Genomic DNA, 26,907 nt, shown 5'->3' with positions numbered 1-26,907 from the left:
GATTTTAGGAGAAGCCCTCCTATTCTACCACCTCTTACAATATTACACAACACAGTACCAACAGTAGAGACCTTCCAAGTTTCTGGGTTCTATACGAACACCTAACATTAGAACCATCATTAAAAGGGCACAACAAAGAATGTTCTCCCGGTGTCAACTCAGAAAGCTCAGATTGCCCAAGGATCTGCTAATAATAAAGTTCTACAGAGGAATTATTTAGTCTGTCATTTGTACCTCTATATCTGTTTGGTTTGGCACAGCAACCAAACAGGAAAGGTACAGAATTCAACAGACAGTTAGGACTGCAGGAAAAAAAAAAGTTGCAACCAGCCTACCTTCCACTGAGGACCTGCATACTGCATGAATCAGAACAAGGGCTGAGAAAATATCTACAGACCCCTCACATTCTGGATATAAACTGTTTCAACTTCTCCCCTCAAGACCCTACTATAGGGCATTCCATGCCAAAATAACTAGACACAAAGGTAGTTTCTTCCCCCATGCCATCCCTCTGCTAAATACCTAGCTACAGCACCGTCTTCTTCCTAAAGATGTTTACCCATGTAAATGGCTGTACTGCTATATTATCCTTGCCATCTTTTCATCCTTCTCATCTTCTCGTCTTTCTCACCTCTCACCTTTCCTACTACCTTCTCCTATTGGTATATATATGATGTATCAATTTTTGTTGTGTCTTATGATTTATTGTGTCTTATGATTTATGACTTAGCACTTTGTTGTTTGTATGTATACTGAGAACTTATTCACCAGAGACAAATTCCTTGTGATTCCAATCATACTTGCCCAATAAAGAATTCTATCTACAAGTTGCTGAATAAGGCAATTTATGAAATCAACTGGTTCTGTGTGTGTGTGTGTTTGTGTACAGAGAGAATGTCAATTGGATGAGCTGTTTCCAGTTTGGGAAATTGTAATGAATAATGTCACAAACCTTCCTCTGTTTTCATAATTTTCTCAGATAATAATATGTTTTGCTATGATTTTTGTCTTCCTGTCAGGAAGACATAAATATTTCTAAATATTAGCTCTATTAGCCCTTCCTACGACCTTTCCCTCCATAGATTGATTAAACTATCACTTCTCTGTTATGTTTATGTGAATTTCCACAAAATGATTTACAATTGGATATCCCAAACTGATGTTTTCTGTAGAGGCTTCATAACACTTGGATGAGAAATTCAGATTCAGAAAATGTCATACAGAGGAAAGGATTTGTGCCTCCTTTTCCTAGTATTTGAGTTCATGATGACAAATAACACTTTTTAAGAATCAGAGGAGATATAATTATGAATTTCTTGCCATCATGTTTAATTAGAATGAGATCATAACCTTCTGCACTGTTATTTTCTTGGCAAAATATATCTTGGCTCATTTAATTATTGCAATTTTCCTCTTTGGTCTGCCTGTGTCACATTTTGGGCAGGCTTGATTTGGAGAAAAAGTACTGTACCTTATAATTGGTTCTGCTTTGTAACTGTACAATGAATTCAAGCACCCTAGTTCTTGTTACCTGTTGTTAAGATGTTTGTTTTCATATTTGTTGTCAAAGCAGCCTGCCAGGATATGAGAACATTTACAATAAACTTTTGTCATGGCACTTGTTTTTTCATAGGCTATAATCAGCTTGTTTTAATTACATCAAGACGGATGCTGACATTTCTTTTAATTAGCTGCCTATAGCTAATTCTTTTAAGGTCTTATTAAGATGCAAGCTGCATAGTCTCTGTATAATTTTTGTATGTATTTAGCTTTACGTAAAGCAATATATCCAGAATAGCATGCAAACAAAGTCTTGTTTCTTCATTAAGAATCAGGAGGAAGATTTTGAGGAGAGAAAACTAGAAGTTGATGAGGCTTCCCTTAATTGTTAGTCAATAGCAATTTACTGAGTTCATGGAAATACAAGAATACTGGGAAAGAAAGCTTAGAGGGAGAAAAGAATCATGGAAAGGGAAAAGAATGTACAGATCCAAATTTGCTGAGTGTATTTTTGTACTGGGAATCTTATTCTTCCCCACAAATTTTCTGCAATATTTTATTATGGTGATCTTTTTTCTTTGGGTTTATGATGAACACCTATCTTTCTTTCTCTCTTTGGGAAGAGGGACATTTGTCCTGTAGATTTGTGGGAACAGTTCAAACACTCTCCTCAGTCTGTAGAATATTATATACAGGAGTCTTTGTCTAACAACCTCATTTCCATTGCTAAGTGAAGATGTTGTTAGGCAAAACATCATGTGACTGCACTACTTAGCAATAGTAGTTCCAAAGCTACTAGGCAAGGACAGTGTCATTAAGTGAGAACCTCGTGTCTCCTGCCCTGCTCAATCTGCTGCCCTCACCCTGCGGCTTCCTCCCTAGCCAGGCCTGGCAAGCTCCCTTCAGCAGACAAGACTCCACTGTCTTGCCACACTTGCCACTGTCAGCTAGAGGAGGTTTGGGCTGGCAAAATGGCAGAGGTAGGATGGGGAGATGGGGGGAGCTGAAGCACATGCTGCAGTCTAGGCTGGTTATCAAGTACCCACATTTTGATCACATGACCATGGGGCACTGCAAATGCCATAACTTTGGGGAGAAGTCATAAATACCATTCGTTCAAACCTGTGGTCACTTCAAATGGTCACCGAATGTTGTTGTTAATCAAGGACTGCCTATTTAGAAGCATATTTAGAATTTGTACCCCAAAAAAGTATGAAATCAGATGCTTCACTTGCATTCCCTCTTTATCGGCTACAGAAATATCCACCCAATCTTTGTAATATCCAGGCTAAAATTATTTTCAATTAATTATTCAGTGTATTGCAGCAGTATGATTCATGCCAAATTATTTCTGTAATCGATAACAACCATAATTTTGGAAATGCTTTTACTACTAAATGGGTCCTAAAAATAAAAAGAAATAAGCTGGTCATAACAGACTTCTTTCAGATGCAAACTAGATATACATGAAGTTTGGCATTTATAAAGTTTATACTTTCAATCCACTGTAGTTAACTATTTACATTCCATATGTATTCCTTTGCTTTATATCTCTTAGAACACGGAACTTTTTATAAGCTTAGTCCCATAAGGTTTGGGATATTATAGCCTTTTATTTCCTTTCCCAGAAATTCTTTGCAATCGTTTAAGGGATTTGGCTTAGCAAAAGGAACTGGAGTAGAACTGGGTTAGTTCTTTTCTATGGGCCATAAAGAATATTGTGGTCTTCTACTTCATCCTATCTGTGGTTTCCAGATAACAAATGTTGAAGTGTAACTCCTGGTTCTTTGATCCCTTAGATGACCACTATGCCTGGATTGCCCACAAGGCCTTGCTTCTATGATATTGACCTGGACCCTGATACAGAACAAGTAAAAGGGTTGTTTTGAATGTTCAAGCTAAAACACAGCATCAGGTGAGTGGCTTACAGAAATGCTACAACTCCCTTTTTTGAGAATGTTCTCCATTTAGACTTTGCTTCAAAGCTCCTTGATAAAATAAGAAAAGGGCAAAGTAAAAATATAGGTTGTATTTTCCAGATAATTACAGCAACTATTTTAGCAGCAAATATATGCTTTTCTCTTAAGTTTAATATAACTTATTTTAAAAAGATTCTCAGAACCACTTAAAGTCAGTGACAAAACAGCTGTTAATTTTAACAACTTTGCATTGCACATGAAGTGTTTGTTTGCAAAAGAGTTAATGCTTGCTATTTTTTTCTACTCCATGGCTTTTATGTATTTGTCTTATTACAAACAAACACAAAATTGATTATACATATAAGGTTATAAAGTGAAACCTACTTATTTATTTATGAGATATATTCTATATTTATGCTCCAGAGCAGAATGTACAACTAAATCTGGCAGGTCCCGCATCTTCTTGATGAGTCAGATAATATCAGATGCAGAACCAAGGGGGGGGAAGTCCACCTCTGATATATTAGGAAGTAGTAAGAGAGCGCAATGGCTCTCCACCTGTTCCAATATTACGCAAGTTCCAGATACTAAGTTTATCTTCCAAAATCCAGCAGAAGTGACTGATCTTCACCGTGTTATGTATCTGCCCTTCAGAAAAGGTGTGTGCTAACTAAAACATAATAAGGCGCAAGGTATTACCACTGACACATGCAAAAGCAGCTTTGGACATTCTTAGCTGTAATTTGTACTTTGTGATGAACAAAAACACTAAGTAGGTGAAGCAGAATTAAACTGTCAGGTGTTCTTGTTGGGTTGTTAGCAATGTCAATCCTACATTTCAGGGAAGGTGCAGGGCAGCCAACAAACACATACACATTGTAAACAAACAGAACAAAACTTTCTGCTGCACCAATGTGTTGATCATAGAATCATAACATTGGAAAGGACTATGTAAGACCACAATCTGAAGAGTCCATGCTTAAATCTAAACTGAACTCTTCCTGACAAAATGGCTGCCCAACTTCTGCATAATTACATTCAATGAAGGAGAGTCCACTAGCTCTCCAGATGACAGGTTTTCCATTCAGACAGCTCTTTCTGCTGAATATATTACTAAATTGCCTTCCTGAAATTTCAACCCATTTTTGGGGGTGTCTCATTCTTTGGAGTGATAGAAAACAAATGTTGACTTTCTTTTGTGTGATATTCTTTCAGATATTTCAAGAGTACTATAAAATTATTGCAACAATTCTTTATTCTTTCTCTTCACAGAGCTATAGCAATAGACTTACCTTACAAGTTGTACAGAAATACATGGTGAAAAATAACTATGTGATAGATTATGTGAAACTTTGTTACATGAATACATGTATCACACACACACACACACTCACACACATCCATCTCCCTTAACATTTTACAAGTCTCTAAAGCTGGCTGTGCCATTAGGCCTGAATATCCCAGGGGACCAAGAAAATCTTACAAAGGCTTGCTTACTGCAATTAATATCATCCTTTCTGTGTTCATGTGCTTTTTATACTTTTAATAATGACTGTTTTTATATATTTGTTTTTTAATTAAATATTATACAGTACCAGAGTTCTTTTTTGGCAGGTGGGCAGCCATACAAATTTGATGAATGGAATAAGGAACAAATAATTAAATCAATATTATCCATATTTCCTGCATCATTAGTAATAAAATGATTCTATCCATACATTTACATTTATTCTTTGAACTTGGTAATTGTTCAATGTTTGCGACGTTATTGTGGAATTGTATGAAACAAGAAAAAAATATTTTTCTTAAACAAAATGATATATATATATATATCTTATAAACCACCCTGGAATTTTAAAAATAAGTGATATATGAATATGACAAATAAATATGTAAAAATTAATAGCTGGAATAGTTAAAAGTTTGTTTTGATTAATTGTAACACAATCATATTAACTCATAACACAATCTCAGTACAGGAAAGTTAATTTCCGACATCTTTTTTAGAAAACCAAAAGATTCAATTATTTATACAATGAAAAAAAGAATCTTTAATGCTTTGTTTTTCCTTCTATTTTCTAGAGTCTTGAGAGAAAAATATTGCAGTTTCTATACTTCCTGAACCAAGAACCAAGAACGAATCTGAAAGACAGTTAAAACTTACCTTGGAAGAATATTGTGCTAGACTGAAGCAGGGTGAATAAGTTCATCTCTAAAGAATTTTATATTGAAAAACCAAAGCCAGAACAACCAAAAAAAAAACCTGTTTCATACAACCCATGCAATGAACTGTTTTGCCGAACATGCAGTTGCACTAATTGTTTACTGTAGTAGATGTGGGGTCTGAAAGAGGGATGTATGCATAGTGATGGAGGGGGAAGTAATCACTCTTAAGATATATTTGAACCAATGTGCAAAATGTTGAGGTTAATGTCAATTAGGAAAGCAACGTTAAGAAATGATGCCTTTTGATATATTTCTTCCATTGCATAGCCACAATGCCGCTTTTTTGCATTCAGCCATGGAAACATCGTAAAAATTATGATGGAAATGTGTAACTTTGGGCATTGATACCTAAGCAGAAGTAAGAGGCAATCAAGTTAAGGTTTCAAATGAGCACCGTACTCATAATCTCCCGTCTCTCATCAGCACTGCTTTCTGTCAAATCAGTTTGGACTTCGTGCCTTAAGCTATTTTGCTTGACTCTTCTAGATATTCCAAAGGATAACAAGCATTCTTTCATTTTACAGTCAATGGAAGTAAACAACAGTTTATTGTGCAGCCTCCAACTTTAAAGAAATGTGCCATAGGTTCAGTCTGTCTCCTGGTAGAAGTTTTTGCCCTTTTTTGGACAGAACTTTCAACTGAGCATTTGAGATCTGAAAATAAAGACACAGAACTGTTATGTAAATTTAAGGAACACCGAAATTAACAAAACTGCCCTGCTCTATATAGTACTTAGTGTAAGACAAGTTAAAATGATTTTTTTATTGGAAAAATAATTTTTCCATGCCATTCAAGGAGCTGATAATCAAAATTCTTTGAGCTGCACCCAGTGCTATAGAAGTAGATACACCATGAAGCCTGGAATGATTGAGGCTCTCTGGACTGAGGCTAATCAGTTAACCCTTCATTGTGTCTGTAATTGACAATACAGGGAGTCATCAACTTACAGCATTCATTTAGTGACTGTTTGAAGTTACAATGGCAATAAAAAAGTGACTTATGACCATTTTTCACACTTACGACTGTTGCAACATCCCCATGGTCACATGATCAAAATTCAGACATGTGGCAACTGACTCATATGTATGACGTTTGCAGTGTCCCGGAGTCATGCGATCACCTTTTGTGACTTTCTGTCAAGGAAAGTCAGTGGGGAAGCCAGATTTACTTAACAACTGTATTACTAACTTAACAACTGCAGAGATTCACGTAACTGGGGCAAGAAAGGTCATAAATGGAGCAAAATTTACTTAGTCTCGCTTAACAACCAAAATGTTGGGCTCAGTAGAGGTTGTAAGTTGAGAACTACCTGTATTCTTTCTCTATTGCTGTGAACTGCTTTTGCTGGGGATTAATACCAAGGAGAAGCGGACGCTTCTGTCTTATACTTAAAGCAAATGATATTGCATCTAAGTTCACATGTCAATTACATGCAAATAGAAGACATTTTAAATCAGAGGTGAAAAACCTCTGGCCATTGGGAAAGATGTAGCTAATAAAACACCCACTTTTGGCTTGCAGAGGGTCTGCCTCATGCCTGAAACCCATCCTAAATTTATTAACTTTCTCCTTTCCAAAAATGGAAGGAAGTGTTTGCTCCACTGTACTGTACTGAGGAAAGTCTGCTTTTCCCCATATGCCTAGGAAGAGAAATAAACTAAAATTCAATTTGCTTCAGCCGATTCCTGCTGCATCATTATATAAGTATTAGGGATTCAATGTCCTTTGTAAACAAGGCAGAAACAACTGAACATTCATGTTTTGTCATGTTGATTAAAGTTTATTTAAACAAACCAGGAATTTACTGCAGAATAAAATAATTCTTCTTTGAAGAATAGAGAGGAAGAAGTCCAAGATTTCATATGGAACCCTTTCTGCTCATGCATATAGTTTAGAATAAATGATTTAGCATTATGTTCGCAGAAAATACTTCAGACTACAATGAATTTTAACAGAGACTTATTATTCCTCATTGCTGCTGATTATTATCCGAGAATTACAAATTGTACTAGTTTTACTGTATGTAGAAAACAAACTGCATTTCTTCCAGGAAGGTACTTTCTTCTTTCGTTCAATCAGATGCTCTACAGTGTGGAGTAGGATTTTTAACTTATTAAGTGCCTGAAAATAAATTTCTTTTAATCCTCAAAACTGGGTTTACTGGTATTTCTGACTGCTGAAATACATCCATTTTGTCATTAATAACTTCATCTGATTACAAAACCATAACTCTGAGACAGAGTAGATAATTTTCTTCATGTTAAGTAGTATTAAATTTATTAGTGGGCCCCATTGTATAAAAATATGACTTATAAAATATGACTTTGTCTAGTGACAATCCACTACAGTGTTTCTCAACCTTGGAAACCTTTAAGAAATGTGGAGTTCAACTCCTAGAATTCCCCAAGAGAATGCTGCCTGAAGAATTCTGGAACATGAAGTCCACAGACCTTAAGTTTACCAAGGTTGAGGAAGATAGTCTGTAATATAATAATATGTAAACCTGTATTAGGGAAATGAAAGCAGATATTAGAATGCAAATACCTCCTGAGCAACAACATATATTTTAAAAACCCTAACGTTTCACTTGCTGGTAGTTTTAACTCAGACAGACACTAACTAAATCTTCACTTACTCCTTCAGAACAGGCAGTGATAGGGAGAAACACAAAATGGAGTTGTGGGCTATACAAGCTACAGTTGAGTGAGGAGCACCAGTGCGCATCCAGGTTGAAAAGATTAGCCAGTGACATCACAGTTGCCTGGGTTCCTTCCATTAAGCTTCCCAGCGAAGTGGGAATTCATTTACTCATAGTTGCTCACTTTTGAACTGCTGGATCCACAAGAGCTGGAACAAGTGATGTGAGCTGTGGGTAAAACTGCCGTCTTAAATACACCTGCAAGAGAATGAGCACCAATGGGTATTTCTGAGCATATACCTTCAGTAAATTGTGCCAGTGAGGGCTACTCAGTTACTTTTAAGAGCCTGTAGACATGTTTAAGACTGAACTGCATCTTTAACTTCAGCTGTTATTGCTTACTAAATGATAACAATAAACCATCCTGCATAGTTAAAACATTTAATTTTTAGTAGGAGAATATATGAAAATTAAATCATTATATTTTTCATAAAGTAGAGCCACAATGACTGATTTGTTTAAAAGCCACTCTCAAATTCCAGACTTTTATTAAACTAATTTGTTTTATGGTATATACATCTACCTCACTAGTAAACAATGAAATAAAAATGTAATAAAAATAATATAGTAACATAAATTTCATTACATTCAGTTAAAAAAGTAAAGATTGAATTTTACAGGAATAAAGCTGGTATATAAGGCTACTGGTTTAGAAGAATATGGTGACAAAACAAAGGCTGTGGGACAGTTGCCTAATTGCACAACGCGAGTTTCCAGTCATTTTGTTTATCTAACAAATCAGCTAAACTGAAATATTTCTGTAACCACGGCCATAATAGCAATTCCTGGTTCTTTAATCCAAACTGTAGCATTTTTATATACACATTTAAATATGAGTGAGTTCATGAACATTTTAAAAAAGGAGGAGAGTTTTGTGCGTAAAAGGTCAAATATTTATTCAAAAAGTAAACTTTTTTCATTCAAAATGTTTTAAGGACATTTGGAAGAAATCAGTCATATGTCAAAGACTACTTGTATGGAAGGACACTACATTGGAAAGAGATGAGTGTGATTTTAAAACAGGAGGGAGGGAAATGTAAGTAATTTGCACTATCCTGATATACTCTTGATGGCTGAAAATGCAATGCAAACTCTAGTAACGAAAGTCAAGGAGCATAGTGGGAGAAAATGGGACCAAAATTAAATATAAAGTAGATCATAATAATTGAAGCTACCACAGCAACCAGTCTTAGATCTCACTTAGACCAGTCTTAGATCTGACAATGAAGATACTGAAGAGGTAGATAGCTTCTGCCTTTTAGGATAAACAATCAATTACAGGAACTGACAGTCAAGAAATATTCAGTTGTTTGGATGTGTCCAATATGTGGACTATAAAGATCAGAATGGTTCACGCAGTGATTTTTCCCTATGACACTTTCTGGAAGCGAAATTTGAATTTTAAAGAATTAGGATTAAAAAAAAGTATTGATGCTTTTGAACATTAATATTTGGAGAAAACTCCTGACAACACCACAGACAACCAAGAACATTTTAAAAATCAATCATTTTATCTGGCATCCTTCCTCAACTCAACTGAAGTATCATTCTGATTTAGGATATAGATGGCATACTCTTCCAAGAGTATTCAAAAATAATGCAAAAAGGAGAGGTGATCAGTGCAGAGAACTACATGGATAGTTTGAAAAGTGGCTAAAACTTCCCTTCCAGGAACTTGTGTTGAAACCACACCTGAACCCCCACAGCAACAATAGCATATGATACTTGGTGGAGAGAGAAATGCAGGTAGTAAAATCTACCCATCCCTGCCCTTTAATTCCCCAAACAGCAACACTTCCTCACCTCAACACTGAGGTAAGAGAGGCCTTGAGCACCAGGTCAGTGCAATTTATATTGATATGATTTTCTGCCTATCAAGGACTGGAAGAAAGAATATTAACACAGTTAAATATAGTTCTAGGACAGATAGCCACTGCCTCTGAGAGAATGCTATCAGGTGTCTATGTTTTTGAACTGAGTATGTCCCTGCTCGGCCAAATATGAAAGAATGCTGCCATCACTGTTTTCCACCGCAGACCCCCAGATGGGCTCAATCAAGGACCAACAACCACAACTGTACTATATACAGAATGCCATTCTGTGACCCAGGAGAACAGTAACACTCAAGATCCTGCAGAAATTAACTGCCCTATTCTTGTCCTGCCGATTACACAAAGGTGGTATTCAATAGGTTCTGACCAGTTCTGGACAATCGGTAGTGGAAATTTAGAGTAATTCAGAGAACTGGCAAATACCACCTCTGACTGGCCCCGCCCCCATCTATTCCCTGCCTCCCGAGTCCCAGCCGATCAGCTGGGTCTCCTTTTGTTGCCCTGCACAGGAGGACAGAGCTGGAAAGCAGGTTAGTGGGGTGGGGAGAGAATGGAGATTTTGCAGTATCCTTCCCCTGCCACACCTACGAAGCCATACCACACCCACCAAGCCATGCCCACAGAACTGGTAGTTTTAAAAAAATGAATCCCACCACTGTGATTACCGGATTTCCTTCCTCAGCTTGTAGTCAGGAGGATGTGTTGGATGGATTTCCAGGCTTCCAAATCTTTATGTTTCAACAGTTGAATGTAATTGCCATTTTGTAAATTATTAGAAAGGATAGCATTTCATTTAACCAAATGGAGTAAAAGCAGCTAATAATGTATGCTGTGTTACACTGGGTACCATTTAAAGTGTTACAACATTTATTGCTACTGTAAAATGGTCCTATTAAAGAAAGAAGGGGAGATAAGTGGAAAGCTTGTAAACAATAAGCTCATAAACAATATTTTGTATGCTTGCATGTTTGTAGCAAATATAAATAGCCCTTTACCCTAATGGCAGATTACTTGGCAGACATGCCTATAATGTGTGCTAGCATGAAAATAACTGTCAGATTTAAAGTTTCTAAAGCTTGGATAACTACAAGGAAAACTGCAGAAACCAACTGCACAATTGCTTCCAACTTTGTTTAAACATAAATGTGTATTGGCCTCAGTATACAAATGGTGGCTGTTGATATATATTTTTTCAAATCAGACACTGGCATTTGTCAGATTTACACTTAGGTCATTCTATATAGTTGTACAGAAACCTTGAAGCTATGCCAAAATCCTGCAGCTGTCACTAGTGCAAAATAAACACCCATGATAAATGGCTTATTCACAGATAGCTACTATGGAGCATATATCTTGCTTAGGAGTGGATTAATATGGAAAAGTCAAGTTCTAAGTGTATAGTTATAATTCTATGGGGACATCACAAAAATAGTTGCATTGCTAAAACATTGTGGTTCCTCTTCTAAATGTTGGCTTAAATTACAACTCATGATGAAAACATTTAGCCCTAATATAAAAAAATTAAATAATATAAAATAATATAATATTAAAAAAAGTTAAATAAAGAAGTAAAAGAAAAGTAAAAGAAGGCATGAGATCTTTAAAGTAAAGATCTCAAGTACTTGACAGCCAATCACACACATCTATGCATTAAGTTTTGGACATTCATTAAAGAGTGTATAGCTTGGATGTCAGGGAATTGATGCTGTAGCCCATAAACTATAGGATAAAAGGCTATCTACTCTGCTTTTATCGAAAACCAACTCTTCCAAAAAAATGAAGCCTAAGTAAAATATTTTATCTGATATTTGAAGTTTTTTAATCTGAACAAACTCTTCTTTCTGAACTGTTAAACCTACAGAGGGACTGTATCCCTTCAAAACGTAGGTAAGGCATCTTTCCAGGAAAAACACATAAAATATTCTGGTTTATAAACAATAAACATTAACATTTTAAAAGACATTTAAGAACAGGCTTCATTCATTATTGCAATCTCACTTGCTGTTATGAGGAAAGGACAAGGGTGGGTTTCTACTGATTCGCACTGGTTCTATAGAACCGGTTGTTAACATCACCCGTAGTTCTAAGAACTGGTAAAACCGACCCCTGCTTGGCCCCGCCCCCTCTGCTGCTCCTATGGGCCAAAAACCGGGACTTTTTTTTACTGCGCATGCATTAAAATCCCTTCCTCATTCTCCCCCGCCCACTCCACCCTTCGCTGGCCCCGGCCCCTTCCCTATCCGCTGCTTCAATTTTTCTAAAAAAAGGTTTTTTAAAAATGGGTTTTTTTACTGCGCATGTGCTAAAATCCCTTTCTCATTCTCCCCCGCCTGCCCCTCCCTTTGCTGGCTCTGGCCCCCACCCCTATCCGCCCCTCCAAAGTAACAAAAACCATTTAAAAAAACAGTTTTTTTACTGCACATGCATTAAAATCCTTTCCTCATTCTCCCCTGCCCGCCCCGCCCTGCCCCTACGTATAGCACATGTATGCTATGTACATTTTCCTGCCCAGCACCATCGCTCACACCAGTAGCAACAGCAGCAACAGTAGCAGCAGCAGCAGCAGAGCCAGCCACCTAGCCTGCCACCCAGCCACCCAGCCGTTGCTGCCTGCCTTCTGCCGCCCTGCTGAGTGATTGAGGGCAAGCTGCAAGCCCTGCTCACCACCGCTGCTAACACCCTCACCCAGCCAGCCTGCCTCCCAACCTCAGGTCTGCCTGCCTGCCTTGCCTGGCCTGCCTCCTGCAGCAGCTGCTGTTAGACACAAGCCCCGGTGCTGCCACCCCTAGATGTCCTCGCCAGCCCAGACTGCCTACCTCGCTAGCCTCCAAAGACATTGATCGGTAAGTAGGACCTCCAACTCAGTAAATAACCTACCAACGCCAGTCCTGGTCAATTGCCGACTCCCGGGATGCCCACCACCCTTGCTGATGCTCCCTGCCTCGCCCGCCTCCATCTTCCCTCGCCCGTGGCCCTCCATTGTTACTGCCTTGCCTTCCCACCACTGATTGGTAATGAGGAGTCAAAGCAGCAAGTCCTGGTGCGGTCCCCTACCTCCTCCTGCCACTGCTGCTGCCAGCCCAGTTGAGAATTGACTCCCGGGCCGGCTGTCCTCGCCGCAACAAGCTTGACGACTGAGGAGGACCCTGGCATAGCTGGCTAGCCAAGTTGACTGTCTCATTTTTGGTAAGTTGCTTTTTTATTTAGGTATTTATTTATTTTTTATTATCTGTTTTTGTTTTTATTAATCATAAAAATCATAAAAACAAAACATATACTAAATAAATAAATAAATACATACATAAATAAAAATTATTTTACTATTTATTTTATTTTTCTTTCTCCTTTGCTTAAAGAAACATCAAAATGAATACTAAAATAATTTTTATATATTTATTTCTTTAGTATCTGTTTTGTTTCTTATTATTAATAAAAACAAAATGAGATAGTAAAAAAATAAATAATTACATAAATAAAGAAGCAACTTAACCAAAAATGAGGCAGGCAACTTCTTGTTACATTGATGTTGTTATACATTATCTGTTTCTGCTTAAATCAATATATAGCAACATCAATGTAACATGAAGTTGCATGCATACATAAATGGATTTTTTTAAAAATAAAAGTGTTTATTTTTTTAAAACATAAAAAAAACATAAAACATAAACCTTCTTCAGTTACATATAGTGTGTTGGTACAAATCATTTGTGCACAATCTCTGCAATCTTTCCCTTCCAATTTCCATTAATTCTTATATCATAAATCCACTATATATTGTATAATTATATTATTGCTATTATTAATTACTTACTAGACTTTACTAATATTACATCATTTTATGTGAGCAAATCACCATTTTTACTTAATCTACTTTATAATCTTCATTTCATAATCACCAGTCTATTCTATAACAATATATCCTTACTTTACCTTACCTCTGTAATTCTATTATATTATAAAGTATTATAAAATATTTCATAAATGAAAAAGCAAAGCAGAAACAAATATCAATAAGTACAGCAGTGTAACAGAAAAATTATTTAAATTTCTTTGTATTGACTTATTTCTAATTTTGTTAATTATATCAACATGTTTATACTTATCAACCTTCTGTATTTAATTCATACATAGCTGTTGTGCCTCGGAGGTTTGAGCCTGCTTTGTCAGAGGTCAAGGACTTGGTAAATGAGGAAGAGGAGGATTTGGCTCTGAGGTTTGAGCCTGCTTTGCTAGAGGACACAGACTTGGACGATGAGGAAGGGAAGGATTTGGCTCTGAGGTTTGACCCTGCTTTGCTAGAGGACACAGACTTGGGCGGTGAGGAAGGGGAGGATTTGGCTCTGAGGTTTGAGCCTGCTTTGCAAGAGGATACAGACTTGGATGGTGAGGAAGGGGAAGATTTGGCTCTGAGGTTTGAGCCTGCTTTGTTGGAGGATTTGGAATTGCCTTCCTCCCCAGGACTGTCCTCCTCAGCAGGATCTTCCACCCTGATTGTGCCTCAGGTGTCGGCAGATAATCAGGAGAACGTATTAGAGCCTCTGACTGAGGATCAAGCCGAGGAATGCTGGTTTGATGCAAGGCAAAGGAGCAGGCAAAAGCGTGAAATGCAACATAAAAAAGAAAGGACAAATCAGAGACTGAGATGAAAGACTGACACGCCCCACAGGGAATAAAAGTGGGTGTGTTAGCTCTGGTTTCTTGTTTGGGACAACATGTTTTGTGAGAGAAGCTTCTGAATTTTTCCTGTGCGTGGCGTCAGCTTGTGATTTATGCTTCCTTATCGGACTTGGCAGACAGCTGGTGTGAGATTGCCAAGAATGTTTTCGGATTAAGGAAGTTAACCCTGTAATTACCAGACTTGCCTGCTTATTTGTGTTTCAGTTGGAAATTTGGACTTATTACTTTGTTTGTCCAGGTGAGACATAATACATAGCAATGATCATCCTCCAGCTAATTTCTATCTCTTATCTCTATCCATTTCTGCACATTGCAATTTTTTTAATTTCATTTTCAACTATGGGGATCTCGTTTTTCCACTGTTGTGCAAACATAATTCGAGCCACTGTTAACATGCGTAACATTAAATATGTATTGTACTCCCTTTATTTATGTGGGTACCAACAAAAATATTTCTGGTTTTAAAATTTAAATCTATATGTTGCTTTACCATTTTTGCTAACCTTGACACTATATCCTCTTGAATAGCTACACTAGCAGTGCTCAATACCAAATTCATATATTCCAGTTTTTTAAACTGAGGAATAAATGTCAAAAAAGAATTCAGTATTGCTCTGTGAATGTGCCTATCAATTCCATTTGTAATCTAACTTCTTGGATGATTTTGTACTATTATCTTTTTTTTTTGGTACTATATGTATCTGCATCAGGCTGTAAAAAGCTCCAGTATATTTTTAAGCTGCATTCCAAAAGGGTTAGGTGACCAAACATGGCTTCCCCTGGCCTCTCTGTCTCTGTTATAGAGAGAGCATTCCATCCTGGACTGTTGGTCCAGGTAAGTAGTCTTGGCTAGGAAAGATTTTGGTGCTACTACTAGCACAAAATAACAAATTCCCTTGGTTTCTTAATAGTATTTCCATTTTAAGTGTTTCTTTTTCAATTAATGAATTTAATTATGAAAATATCAGCCATTCTTTTATATACATAGTGCAACATCTTTTTTATAGACTGTCATTTTCAAATCCACGTTCAGTTCCGTCTCATTCTTGTCTGGTGAAACTTGTTCCTCTTCCATAACATCTTTTAAATACTAATTAGCTATAGTGTCAGGGACTCTTAAAAGGAGCTTCATATTACTGATCTCCATTCCTCACCTGCTTTCTTCGCTTGCCACTGCCCTCACCACTCAACTTACAACAACAATCGAGTCCAAATCACTACATTGTTGATTTTTTTTTTTTGCAGCATATTGCCAAGATGAAAAGGCAAATGAGTTTGTCTGCTTTCTTCAGCAAGAAAACAAAAGGAGATCCAAAAGAGTCACAACCACAACCATTGGAGTCTTAGGAAAGCAGAGCCAGCACATCAGAGGTGGGATTCTTCCAGTTGGCACCTATTCACTAGAACCGGTTGTTAACATTCTAAGCAGTTCGGAGAACCGGTTCTTAGAAGAAATCACTGGCCTAATCCTGTAAGGAAGGCAGAAAAGAATCATTCTGGTGTTGCTTACAGAAACTGCCTCTCCATTAACCCTTATTACATTCTTGGCAGGACTAGACTTCCTGGTACTTTGCTTGCGTGGAGTGACCATTTAAAGTTACAATGGCCCTGAAAAAAGTGACTTATGACCATTTTTCACACTTACGACTGTTGCAGCATCCCCACAGTCATGAGCGGCCAGGCAAGGAGATGCGTGCCTTGATGTGAGTGATATTGAGTTGGCCACATAACATGACCACCAAGCCATGTCCACCACCTAAGCCATGCCCAAAGAAAGGGTTGTTAAAATTTTTGAATCCCACCCCGGCAGCACATCATCCATCGAAGAAAGCAGAGCCACCACATCATCCACAGCAGGACCAGAGGAAAGGGACAGCAAATCATCAGGTACTTGAAGAGCTGAATGAGACATTGAAGGGAACCTTCCTGATTGCTGGACACTGCAGCAGTACAATAATTTTAGAGAAAAATATGATGGACTGGTTGTTTCCCAGAAAAAATTAGGTTGCAAGCATTGCAGAAGATTTGAAATTTCGACCAAAGAAAAAAGTGTCCATGGAGTTAAAGAGTGGAAGAATTACCAAATTGAACCATCAGGAAGGAGTAAAGAAATCCAACAAGCTTCCCTGAGAAAGAAATTGAAGGAACATTTCTCATCTAAGGCTCACAATATCTGTACAAAGAAGTTGAAGCAATGTGAGCAGGATGTCATAAGCAAAGGACTGGAGAAGATGACAGAGAAATATCTGGGTAGTACATGTAGAGTGTTTACTACAGTGTATAGTCTGGCACAAATGTGCAGATCATTTTCATATGTAGAAGATCTGACTGAATTACAAATAACAAATGGTTTAGATTTGGGGACAGAGTTGCATTCACGTAGAACTGCAGTTGCAATAGTAGATTTCATTGCAAAAGATATCAGGAAACATTTATTTCCCAAAATTATTGAGAACGCTCGCAAAATCTGTTTGATTATTGAATAAGTCTCAACAATATCTTCCAACCAGTTCTTATATTGTACTTAAAAGTTGAGGGTCCAGCTTTCTCACCAACAATTTTCCTTGAACTACTAGAATTAGATAAACAAGATGCAGAGACGATATATTGTTCGGTTATAGAAAGTTTGAATAAAGTTGGGTTTAATAGAAACTATCTGGAGAAACATTTAATTGGCTTTTGCTCTGATAGAGCCAGTGTTATGCTTGGGAGAAAATCTGGGGTAAGCACTAGGATAGCCAAAGTGTTTCCAAATATTATAATATGGCACTGTCTGCAGCTGGTTTTAGATGATTTTATTAGGAAAATAAAGAAATCAATCATTAACAAATTTTTATTGATAAAATATATTCTATTTTCCATCAATCGAATAAGAACCTAATTGAACTTAACAAAATTTCCGAACAACTTGAGATTGAAATTGTAAAATTTGGTAGAGATTTTGGACCAAGATGGGCTGCCTGTGGTTTAAGATCAACCCTAGCTGTGTGGCAGGCTTATCCAGCGCTACATCAGTTTTTCGGTTCAAATAAAAAATACTCCGGCATGGCTTCCCGTCTTGAAAACTCATATTTTCTCGCTGATTTGGCCTTGATGATTGATGTGCTAACTGAAATATCTCTCCTTTCTAATGCATTGCAAGCGAGAAACATAGACATTATAAAGGCTGAAAAACCTGTAATAAGTTCAATTAGATCATTTGAAATGCTTATAGAGGAAAAGGGTTCATATGAGAATAAGGTTGATGAATTAATTACTTCAGAAACCTTTAAAAATATAAATTTTATACAAAATCATCAATTTGTGGGACTTCCTCATGAAAAACTTATAGAAAGCATTGTAACTAATTTGAAGAAAAGATTGATGGATTGCAAACATTTAAAAACAGGCTTCCAATTTAAAGAAATTGATCAATTAAAATTTCTAAATTATTTTGAGCCAGATTATTGGAACATTGAAGAAGTGGTGGTTCCATGGAGAGCAGCTGAAGGACAATTGGTTGCATTTGGTCAAATTTTTAATTATGAAATCAATATTAAAGATTATCGTGATTTCATAGAAAATGTACTAAAAGATTCTAAAAATTATACAATTCCTTGCAGCCTTAAAAAGGCTAGAGATATTATTAAAACCATTGCAGTCAGTTCAGCAGAGGCGGAAAGGGGCTTCTCGCAGACGGACATAATATGTTCAGAGGGTAGAAGTCGCCTTACAGTTTCCAATATTGCAAACCTCCTAACCCTCCGTCTAATTGGCTTACCTGTGCAAGAATGGAACCCTGTTCCTATAGTAAAGAAGTGATTATGGGCACATCATCCCACAGCTGATGATGCTCATGTTAAACACAAGAAAACTGTAACTTGGGACGATAATAGAAAAGCAATTAGGGAGTACTTTCAATAAGTTTTATTGTTTTTTTGTAAAGTTTTCTTATGTAATAGTTTTCGATTAATAATTTAAAATGTTGTAACAATACAGTTTTATGTACCTTTTTATTATTTAAGCATTAAAAACATGAGATAATAAACTACCTTTTGTTTTGGTATATCTTTTTTAATACTTAGTCATTAGGGCAAATAAGTGATGTTGACTTGGCCTCGCCCAGCCCTCTGCAGACCTCCCCGTAGCTGCCCGCGCCTCACTTTGCCCTCTCCAGGGTTCCCCAGGCCTTGGAAACTGGCAAAAGTACCTGCTAAGCAATTGGCCATGAAGCAAGGACCTGGTCATTAAGCGAAGACCACTTAACTTTGGGTTGGCAGCCACATGGCCACCTGCTCAGGCCTTGTCTGGGCCTCTCCAGGCCTTGGAAACTGGCAAAAAGCACATGCTAAGCAATTGGCCACGAAGCGAGGATCTGGTCATTAAGCGAGATCCACTTAAATTTGGGTTGCCAGCCACATGGCCACGCCCACCACAGTCACATGACCACCTAGCCATGCCCAGTCAGCAAGCCACTCCCATCCCATTACATGACCACCAAACCACGCCCACAAATTAGGCCATGCCCACAGAACCAGTGGTGGGATTCAATTTTTTTTACTACCGGTTCTGTGGGCGTGGCTTGGTGGACGTGGCATGGCTTGGTGAGCATGGCAGGGGAAGGATACCGTAAAATCATTCCCTCCCCACTCCAGCAGAAGGTTACTGCAAAATCCTATTCCCTCCCCACTCCACTAACTTGCTTTCCAGCTCTATTCTCCTGTGCATGGCAACAAAAGAAGACCCAGCCAATCAGCTGGGACTCGGGAGGCACAGAAACGATGGGGCCGGGGCCAGTCAGAGGTGGTATTCTGAACTACTCAAAATTTCTACTACCAGTTCTCCGAACTGTTCGAAATTTCTGCTACCAGTTCTCCAGAACTGGTCAGAACCTGCTGAATACCACCTCTGATACAAAGGTCTTCGCACCTGTCTACTTGACTTACGCAATTCCAATTGTCCATGTTCAAATTCGGGTTCAGATGGACTGCTTGCTGGATCAAACAGGAACGGTGAACCGGTGTCATAGTTAGGGCTCTCCTCTGATGCCCCTGGGGTGATAGAGTCCTCAGCTTCGTTGTTACTGCTATTTCTCCCCTGGCTCACTGAACCTGCTTGGCTGCTGCTTCTCAGTGAAGTGTTCGTCTGCCCCAGTTCAACTACAGCTGGTGAGTATTGCAAGCTATGGTGTGGTGATCTCGGTGTTAATTCAGAATAAACAGGTGTTGGTTCTATTTCCGGGCTCACCGCTTCCCCTCCCCCCCTGGTGTCGAGGTTGGGGTCAGGGATGGAAGTGGTGGTCAGTCTGGAGCGTAGCTGGTCAATATGGCGTTTCCACGCTCTGCCATCAGTGGTGAGTAGACGGTAGGAGCAGGGACCCATGACTTGAGTTACTTGGTCAGGAATCCAGAGGGGATCTCCAGAAATTTTTTTTGCAAATACAAGGTCTCCTTCCTTAAAGGTACGGTGCTTGCTGCTGGAACCCAGGGGCTTTTCCGGGGTGTAGGCAGGGTGCAAACGGTCTAGAGGCGATCTGAGTTTCCTGGCCATCAGGAGTTCAGCTGGGCTCTTGTTGGTCGTGCTGTTTGGTGTGATGTGTTGCAGGAGCAGCATTCTAGTGACTTTGTCGTGGATGTTGCCTTGTTCCATTTTCTGCAGGGTTTTCTTTGTAAACTGAACCATTCATTCAGCCCTACCATTCGCCGCCGGATGAGCCGGCGATGTGAGTGTGTGTCGGATGCCCCATTCCGCTAAATACTGTTCAAAGGCTAAGGCAGTAAATTGGGGCCCATTGTCAGAGACCAGGACATCTGGTAGGCCGTGTGTGGCAAAGAGTCTGTTCAGTTTTTTGATGACTGCCTCAGTAGTGGATGCTTTCATTTTATTGACCTCAAGCCAGTTAGAATATGCATCTACAGTTATTAAGAAAGTGTGGCCTCTTGTAGGTCCTGCAAAGTCAATATGAATGCGAGACCAGGGACCCCTGGGTGTTTCCCATTCTGCTGGTGGAGCTTTTGGTGGGGCTGAGTGGTTTTCCTGGCATCTGTTACAAGAGGCGACCCAGGTTTTGATTTGTTTGTCCATACCTGGCCACCAGGCGTAACTTCTTGCCAGCGCTTTCATACGCACGATGCCCAGGTGTCCATCGTGTAGCATTTGCAGGACCTTTTTTTGTAACTTAGTTGGTACAACAACTCGGTCTCCCCACAAAATGCACCCTCTTTGTGAAAAAAGTTCTGTTTGTCTGTTTTTAAATGGCTTAAATATTTCCTTAGGGTCGTAATCTGGCCATCCCCTCTCCACCCAGCCAAGAACTCGTGCCAAACAAGAGTCTCTTTTGGTTTTAAAGGCGATGTCCTGGGCCGTTAGTGGAGGCGAGGGCATTGTCTCTATTTGAAGTACTGGGAGCGTGGGAGCTGGGTCTTCCTGTGGCTCGGGTAGTGGCGAGTGGCTCAAGGCATCTGCGTGAGGAATAGATTTCCCTGGGTGATACTTTGATAGTCATAGGCAGCGAGAAATTCTGACCATCACGTTATTCTGGGGGAGAGAATGTGTGGAGTAGGTTTGTCGCCCACCAGAATGCCAAGTAGTGGCTTATGATCCGTTATAATAGAAAATGGTCTCCCATACACATATTCATGAAACCTTTTAATTGCAGAGACAATAGCAAGGGCTTCCTTATCTAAATGGCTATAGTTTCTTTCTGTTTTTGATAGAGTTCTTGAAAAAAATGCAATTGGTGCCTCTGAGCCATTTGGTAGGACGTGGCTCAGGATGGCCCCCACCCCAAATGGTGAGGCATCACAAGTAACAGTCAAAGGGAGCGTCTCATTATATTGAATTAGCACTGCTTTAGAGGTAAGGAGGTCTTTTACTTGCTGGAAGGCGTGTTCCTCCCGACGTCCCCAAATCCAGGAGGCCCTTTTATCGAGTAGTCTATGAAGGGGCTCAGCAACAGTCGCCTTCTGGGGTAGGAAGATGTTATAAAAGTTAATAAGTCCCAGGAAGGCTTGGAGGTCAGTTTTGTTTTTGGGTCTTGGGGCATTTTTGACAGCTGCCAATTTCTTTTCTGTAGGGTGGATTCCTTGTTTGTCAAGGAGGTAGCCAAGAAACTCCACCCTTTCTGTGCAAAGCTGGCACTTTTCCTTCTTAACCTTGAGGCCAGCATCTTTGAACCTCTGTAGGACTGTTCTGAGGCATTTCTCTAATTGACTTTTTGTGGGTGCTGCTATTAATACGTCATCAAAATAGGGCATGACTCCTTTTATACCTTGTAATAGTCTCTCCATCAAGCTTTGAAAGATGCCTGGGGCTACGCTTACGCCAAACTGGAGCCTGTTGCATTTGAATGCACCACGATGTGTGACTATAGTTTGGACTTCTGCAGTCTCGGGATCAACTGGCAGCTGTTGATACGCTTGGGCCAGATCTAATTTTGCGAATATTTTGCCACCCCCAAGTGAATGCAGGAGATGTTGAACAACTGGTACTGGGTAGGCGCTCTGCTGTAGCGCGTGATTGAGGGTGGCCTCGTAGTCACCGCAGATTCTTATGGACCCGTCTGGCTTTATGGGAGTGACAATATGTGTCTCCCATCGGGCGTGGTCAATGGGTTCTAACACACCTTGTGCAATTAATTTGTCCAGTTGCTCATCAATTTTGGATTTGAGAGCAAAGGGAACTCGGCGTGGCTTTAGGCGAATGGGTGCAATGTCAGGGCGAAGATTAAACGAAATAGGGGACCCCTTGTACTTGCCTAGGCTTTCGTTGAACACTTCTCGGAAGTCGTGGATGAGGGCCGCCTCCCAGTCATCGTCTTCAGTATGATGGATGCCAGCCATTCCGATTCCTAATGGCGCGAACCACTGAAGACCCAATAGACTTGGCCGGTCTCTGTCTACGATGGTGAGCGGTAGAATTGCATTATGTCCCTTGAAAGAGACCTGGAAATGGTGGGTACCTATGACTGGGATCCGGTTACCTTTATAGTCTTTCAGTATGAGTCTTTGACTGCTGAGGTCTTGACGTCGGATGTTGGGAATCAGCTGCTTGAGTGTATGACCCAGAGTTGACTTCCATGATGCACGGTTTGTTTTCAATGGTGACCTTTACTCGGATTTTTTTAGCGTCAAGTGATGAAGCGTGGCCGACGGTGATGGTTTGATGAGCCTCCTCTCGTCTGGTTGTGCCGTTAAACCTTCGGGGTCTGCTGTACTGGTTCCACTGGATGCTAGGGCGGTCCCTCTGTGTGGTGGAGTTGCCATCATTCCTCTTTGGACTGCTCCCTCTCCGTCTGGGGCTAGAATTTCTCTTGTTTCTGCATACCTTCACGATGTGCCCTCGTTTCTCGCAAAAATGACACATGGCGTCTAAAAATCTGCATTCGGATCGAGGATGGTTTCCCCTGCATCTGGCACATTGGTAGTTGGCTTTACGACCCCACTGGCCCTGTTGCTCATGTTCTGACCGAAGTCTGTGGACTTCTTTTTCCTCGCTGTCTGAGGATGACTCGACATCTTCATGATGGGTGGTCGTTGTGTACTTGTCTGGAGGTTTCCCAGCATCGTTGGTGGGTTGGCGGTTGGTTCCGCTGGTTCGACACATTCGTGCTGCTGATTTACGAGTGGCTTCAGCTGCAGTGGTGTCTGCTATGGCATCTGCAAGCGAGATGTCTCCCTTGGCCATGATCTTGCTCTGGACGGTTGGGTCTCTGAGGCCAAGGACGATGCGGTCTCTAATGGCTTCTTTGAGATTGGCAAAGCCACATAAACCGCCCAGGTTCCTCAGGTCTGCCACAAAATCTCCAACGCTCTCACCTTCATGCTGGTCCCTCTGGTAGAACTCATGTCTGTGAATGAGAGTTGGTACGGCTGGGGCGTAATGGTTGCGCAGGATGGGAGCAAGGGTGTCCCAATCCATGGTTTTAACCTCAGCTGGCTTCACTAAGGCTTTAGCCATCTTAAAAATGGCTGGCCCACAATGGGTTAGAAAAACGGCTTGTTTCTTGCTGGGCATGGCATCTTTGAGGTTGTTGGACTCCAGGAACATTTGAAATCTGTCCATATATGAGTCCCAGTCCTCGCTAGCTGGATCGAATGGGGCGGGTGGTATAGCGCTGCTGGCCATGTCGCCGTCGTTGCGCTCTTCCAGCCATGTGCTCCTTCAGCTAGTTCAAATCAATAGACTTCGTTGCCTCTGCATCCCACCCTCGTGGCCAGTGTTAGATCTGGGAGGATGGTTCAAGAATGGAGGCAAGACTCAGATAGAAACAACAGCTCTTTATTAGTGACTTCAGATTTGAGCAAACTATCCTAGCCGCAGCAGCCCCTTATATAGGGCTGGCTGTGAGTAGGCAGCCAATGAAGGCGATTTGAGTTTGCTGCTCTTGGCAGGGCCAATCGCGGCAGCCCGGTTACTGACCAATCGCATCAGTCTATGGTGACCAATCACGATCGGCTATTCACGGGCCAATCAGAGTTGCAGACCTTCGAGTCTGCTAGTCCGGAACAGAAACATTCTGGTGTTGCTTACAGAAACTGCCTCTCCATTAACCCTTATTACATTCTTGGCAGGACTAGACTTCCTGGTACTTTGCTTGTGTGGAGTGACCATTTAAAGTTACAATGGCCCTAAAAAAAGGGACTTATGACCATTTTTCACACTTACGACTGTTGCAGCATCCCCACAGTCATGAGCAGCCAGGCAAGGAGATGCGTGCCTTGATGTGAGTGATATTGAGTTAGCCACATAACATGAACACCAAGCCATGTCCATCACCTAAGCCATGCCCAAAGAAAGGGTTGTTAAAATTTTTGAATCCCACCCCTGCAGCACATCATCCATTGAAGAAAGCGGAGTTAGCACATCATCCACACCAGGACCAGAGGAAAGAGCCAGCACATCATCAGGTACTTGGAGCGCTGAATCAGACATTGAAGGGAACCTTCCTGACTGCTGGACACTGCAGCAGTTCAATAATTTTAGAGAAAAATATGATGGACTGGACGTTTCCCAGAAAAAATTAGGTTGCAAGCATTGCAGAAGATTTGAAATTTCGACCAAAGAAAAAAGTGTCCATGGAGCTAAAGAGTGGAAGAATTACCAAATTGAACCATCAGGAAGGAGTAAAGAAATCCAATAAGCTTCCCTGAGAAAGAAATTGAAGGAACATTTCTCATCTAAGGCTCACGATATCTGTACAGAGAAGGTGAAGCAATGTGAGCAGGATGTCATAAGCAAAGGACTGGAGAAGATGACAGAGAAATATCTGGGGAGTCTATGTAGAGTGTTTACTACAGTGTATAGTCTGCCACAAATGTGCAGATCATTTTCATATATAGAAGATCTGATTGAATTACAAATAACGAATGGTTTAGATTTGGGGACAGAGTTGCATTCACGTAGAACTGCAGTTGCAATAGTAGATTTCATTGCAAAAGATATCAGGAAACATTTATTTCCCAAAATTATTGAGAAAGCTTGCAAAATCTGTTTGATTATTGAAGAAGCCTCAGCAATATCTTCTAAACCAGTTCTTATTCTGTACTTAAAAGTTGAGGGTCCAGCTTTCTCACCAACAATTTTCCTTGAACTAGTAGAATTAGATAAACAAGATGCAGAGACGATATATTGTTCGGTTATGGAAAGTTTGAATAAAGTTGGGTTTAACAGAAAATAACTGGAGAAACATTTAATTGGCTTTTGCTCTGATGGAGCCAGTGTTAGGCTTGGGAGAAAATCTGGGGTAACCACTAGGATAGCCAAAGATTTTCCAGATATGATAATATGGCACTGTTTAAACCATCATTTGCAGCTGGTTTTAGATGATTCTATTAGGAAAATAAAGAAATCAATCATTAACAAATTTTTATTGATAAAATATATTCTATTTTCCATCAATCGAATAAGAACCTAATTGAACTTAACAAAATTTCCGACCAACTTGAGATTGAAATTGTAAAATTTGGTAGAGTTTTTGGACCAAGATGGGCTGCCTGTAGTTTAAGATCAACCCTAGCTGTGTGGCAGGCTTATCCAGTGCTACATCAGTTTTTCGGTTCAAATAAAAAATACTCCGGTATGGCTTCCCGTCTTGAAAACTCATATTTTCTCGCTGATTTGGCCTTGATGATTGATGTGCTAGCTGAAATATTTCTCCTTTCTAATGCATTGCAAGCGAGAAACATAGAGATTATAAAGGCTGAAAAACCTGTAATAAGTTCAATTAGATCATTTGAAATGCTTATAGAGGAAAAGGGTTCATATGAAAATAAGGTTGATAAATAAATTACTTCTGAAAACTTTAAAAATATAAATTTTATACAAAATCATCAATTTGTGGGTCTTCCTCTAGAAAAACCTATACAAAGCATTGTAACTAATTTGAAGAAAAGATTGATGGATTGCAAACATTTAAAAACAGGCTTCCAATTTAAAGACATTGGTCAATTAAAATTTCTAAATTATTTTGAGCCAGATTATTGGAACATTGAAGAAGTGGTGGTTCCATGGAGAGCAGCTGAAGGACAATTGGTTGCATTTGGTCAAATTTTTAATTATGAAATCAATATTAAAGATTATGGTGATTTCATCGAAAATGTGCTAAAAGATTCTAAAAATTATACAATTCCTTGCAGCCTTAAAAAGGCTAGAGATATTATTAAAACTATTGCAGTCAGTTCAGCAGAGGCGGAAAGGGGCTTCTCGCAGATGAACATAATATGTTCAGAGGGTAGAAGTCGCCTTACAGTTTCCAATATTGCAAACCTCCTGACCATCAGTCTAATTGGCTTACCTGTGCAAGAATGGAACCCTGTTCCTATAGTAAAGAAGTGATTATGGGCACATCATCCCACAGCTGATGATGCTCATGTTAAACACAAGAAAACTGAAACTTGGGACGATAATGGAAAAGCAATTTGGGAGTACTTTCAATAAGTTTTGTTCTTTTTTGTAAAGTTTTCTTATGTAATAGTTTTCGATTAATATTTTAAAATGTTGTAACAATACAGTTTTATGTACCTTTTTATTATTTAAGCATTAAAAACATGAGAAAATAAACTACCTTTTGTTTTGG

At 39.5% G+C, this 26,907-nt stretch overlaps 1 protein-coding gene and 2 pseudogenes across 1 annotated transcript in view; all 3 read left to right on the top strand.

The window, feature by feature from the left end:
- The window catches only part of MTHFD1L (methylenetetrahydrofolate dehydrogenase (NADP+ dependent) 1 like), a 122,509-nt gene extending 114,713 nt beyond the window's left edge, over nucleotides 1–7,796 (top strand). The window contains exons 27-28 of the mRNA XM_026705657.2: nucleotides 3,300–3,415; nucleotides 5,502–7,796. Coding sequence (XP_026561442.2) covers nucleotides 3,300–3,389 — 90 coding nt within the window. The 3' untranslated portion in view covers nucleotides 3,390–3,415; nucleotides 5,502–7,796. The remainder of the gene's footprint in view (nucleotides 1–3,299; nucleotides 3,416–5,501) is intronic.
- Nucleotides 7,797–13,086: 5,290 nt separating this feature from the next.
- LOC148127700 (E3 SUMO-protein ligase KIAA1586 pseudogene) lies at nucleotides 13,087–18,755 on the top strand (annotated as a pseudogene).
- Nucleotides 18,756–25,455: 6,700 nt separating this feature from the next.
- LOC148127699 (E3 SUMO-protein ligase KIAA1586-like) lies at nucleotides 25,456–26,666 on the top strand (annotated as a pseudogene).
- Nucleotides 26,667–26,907: the final 241 nt, after the last annotated feature.

This window comes from Pseudonaja textilis, chromosome 1, assembly GCF_049901715.1.
Source record: "Pseudonaja textilis isolate UNSWEBS1 chromosome 1, rPseTex1.2, whole genome shotgun sequence".
NCBI classification, from domain to species: domain Eukaryota; kingdom Metazoa; phylum Chordata; class Lepidosauria; order Squamata; family Elapidae; genus Pseudonaja; species Pseudonaja textilis.
The sequence above is the reverse complement of the archived record's forward strand: the minus strand, read 5'-3'. Positions and strand labels throughout refer to the sequence as shown.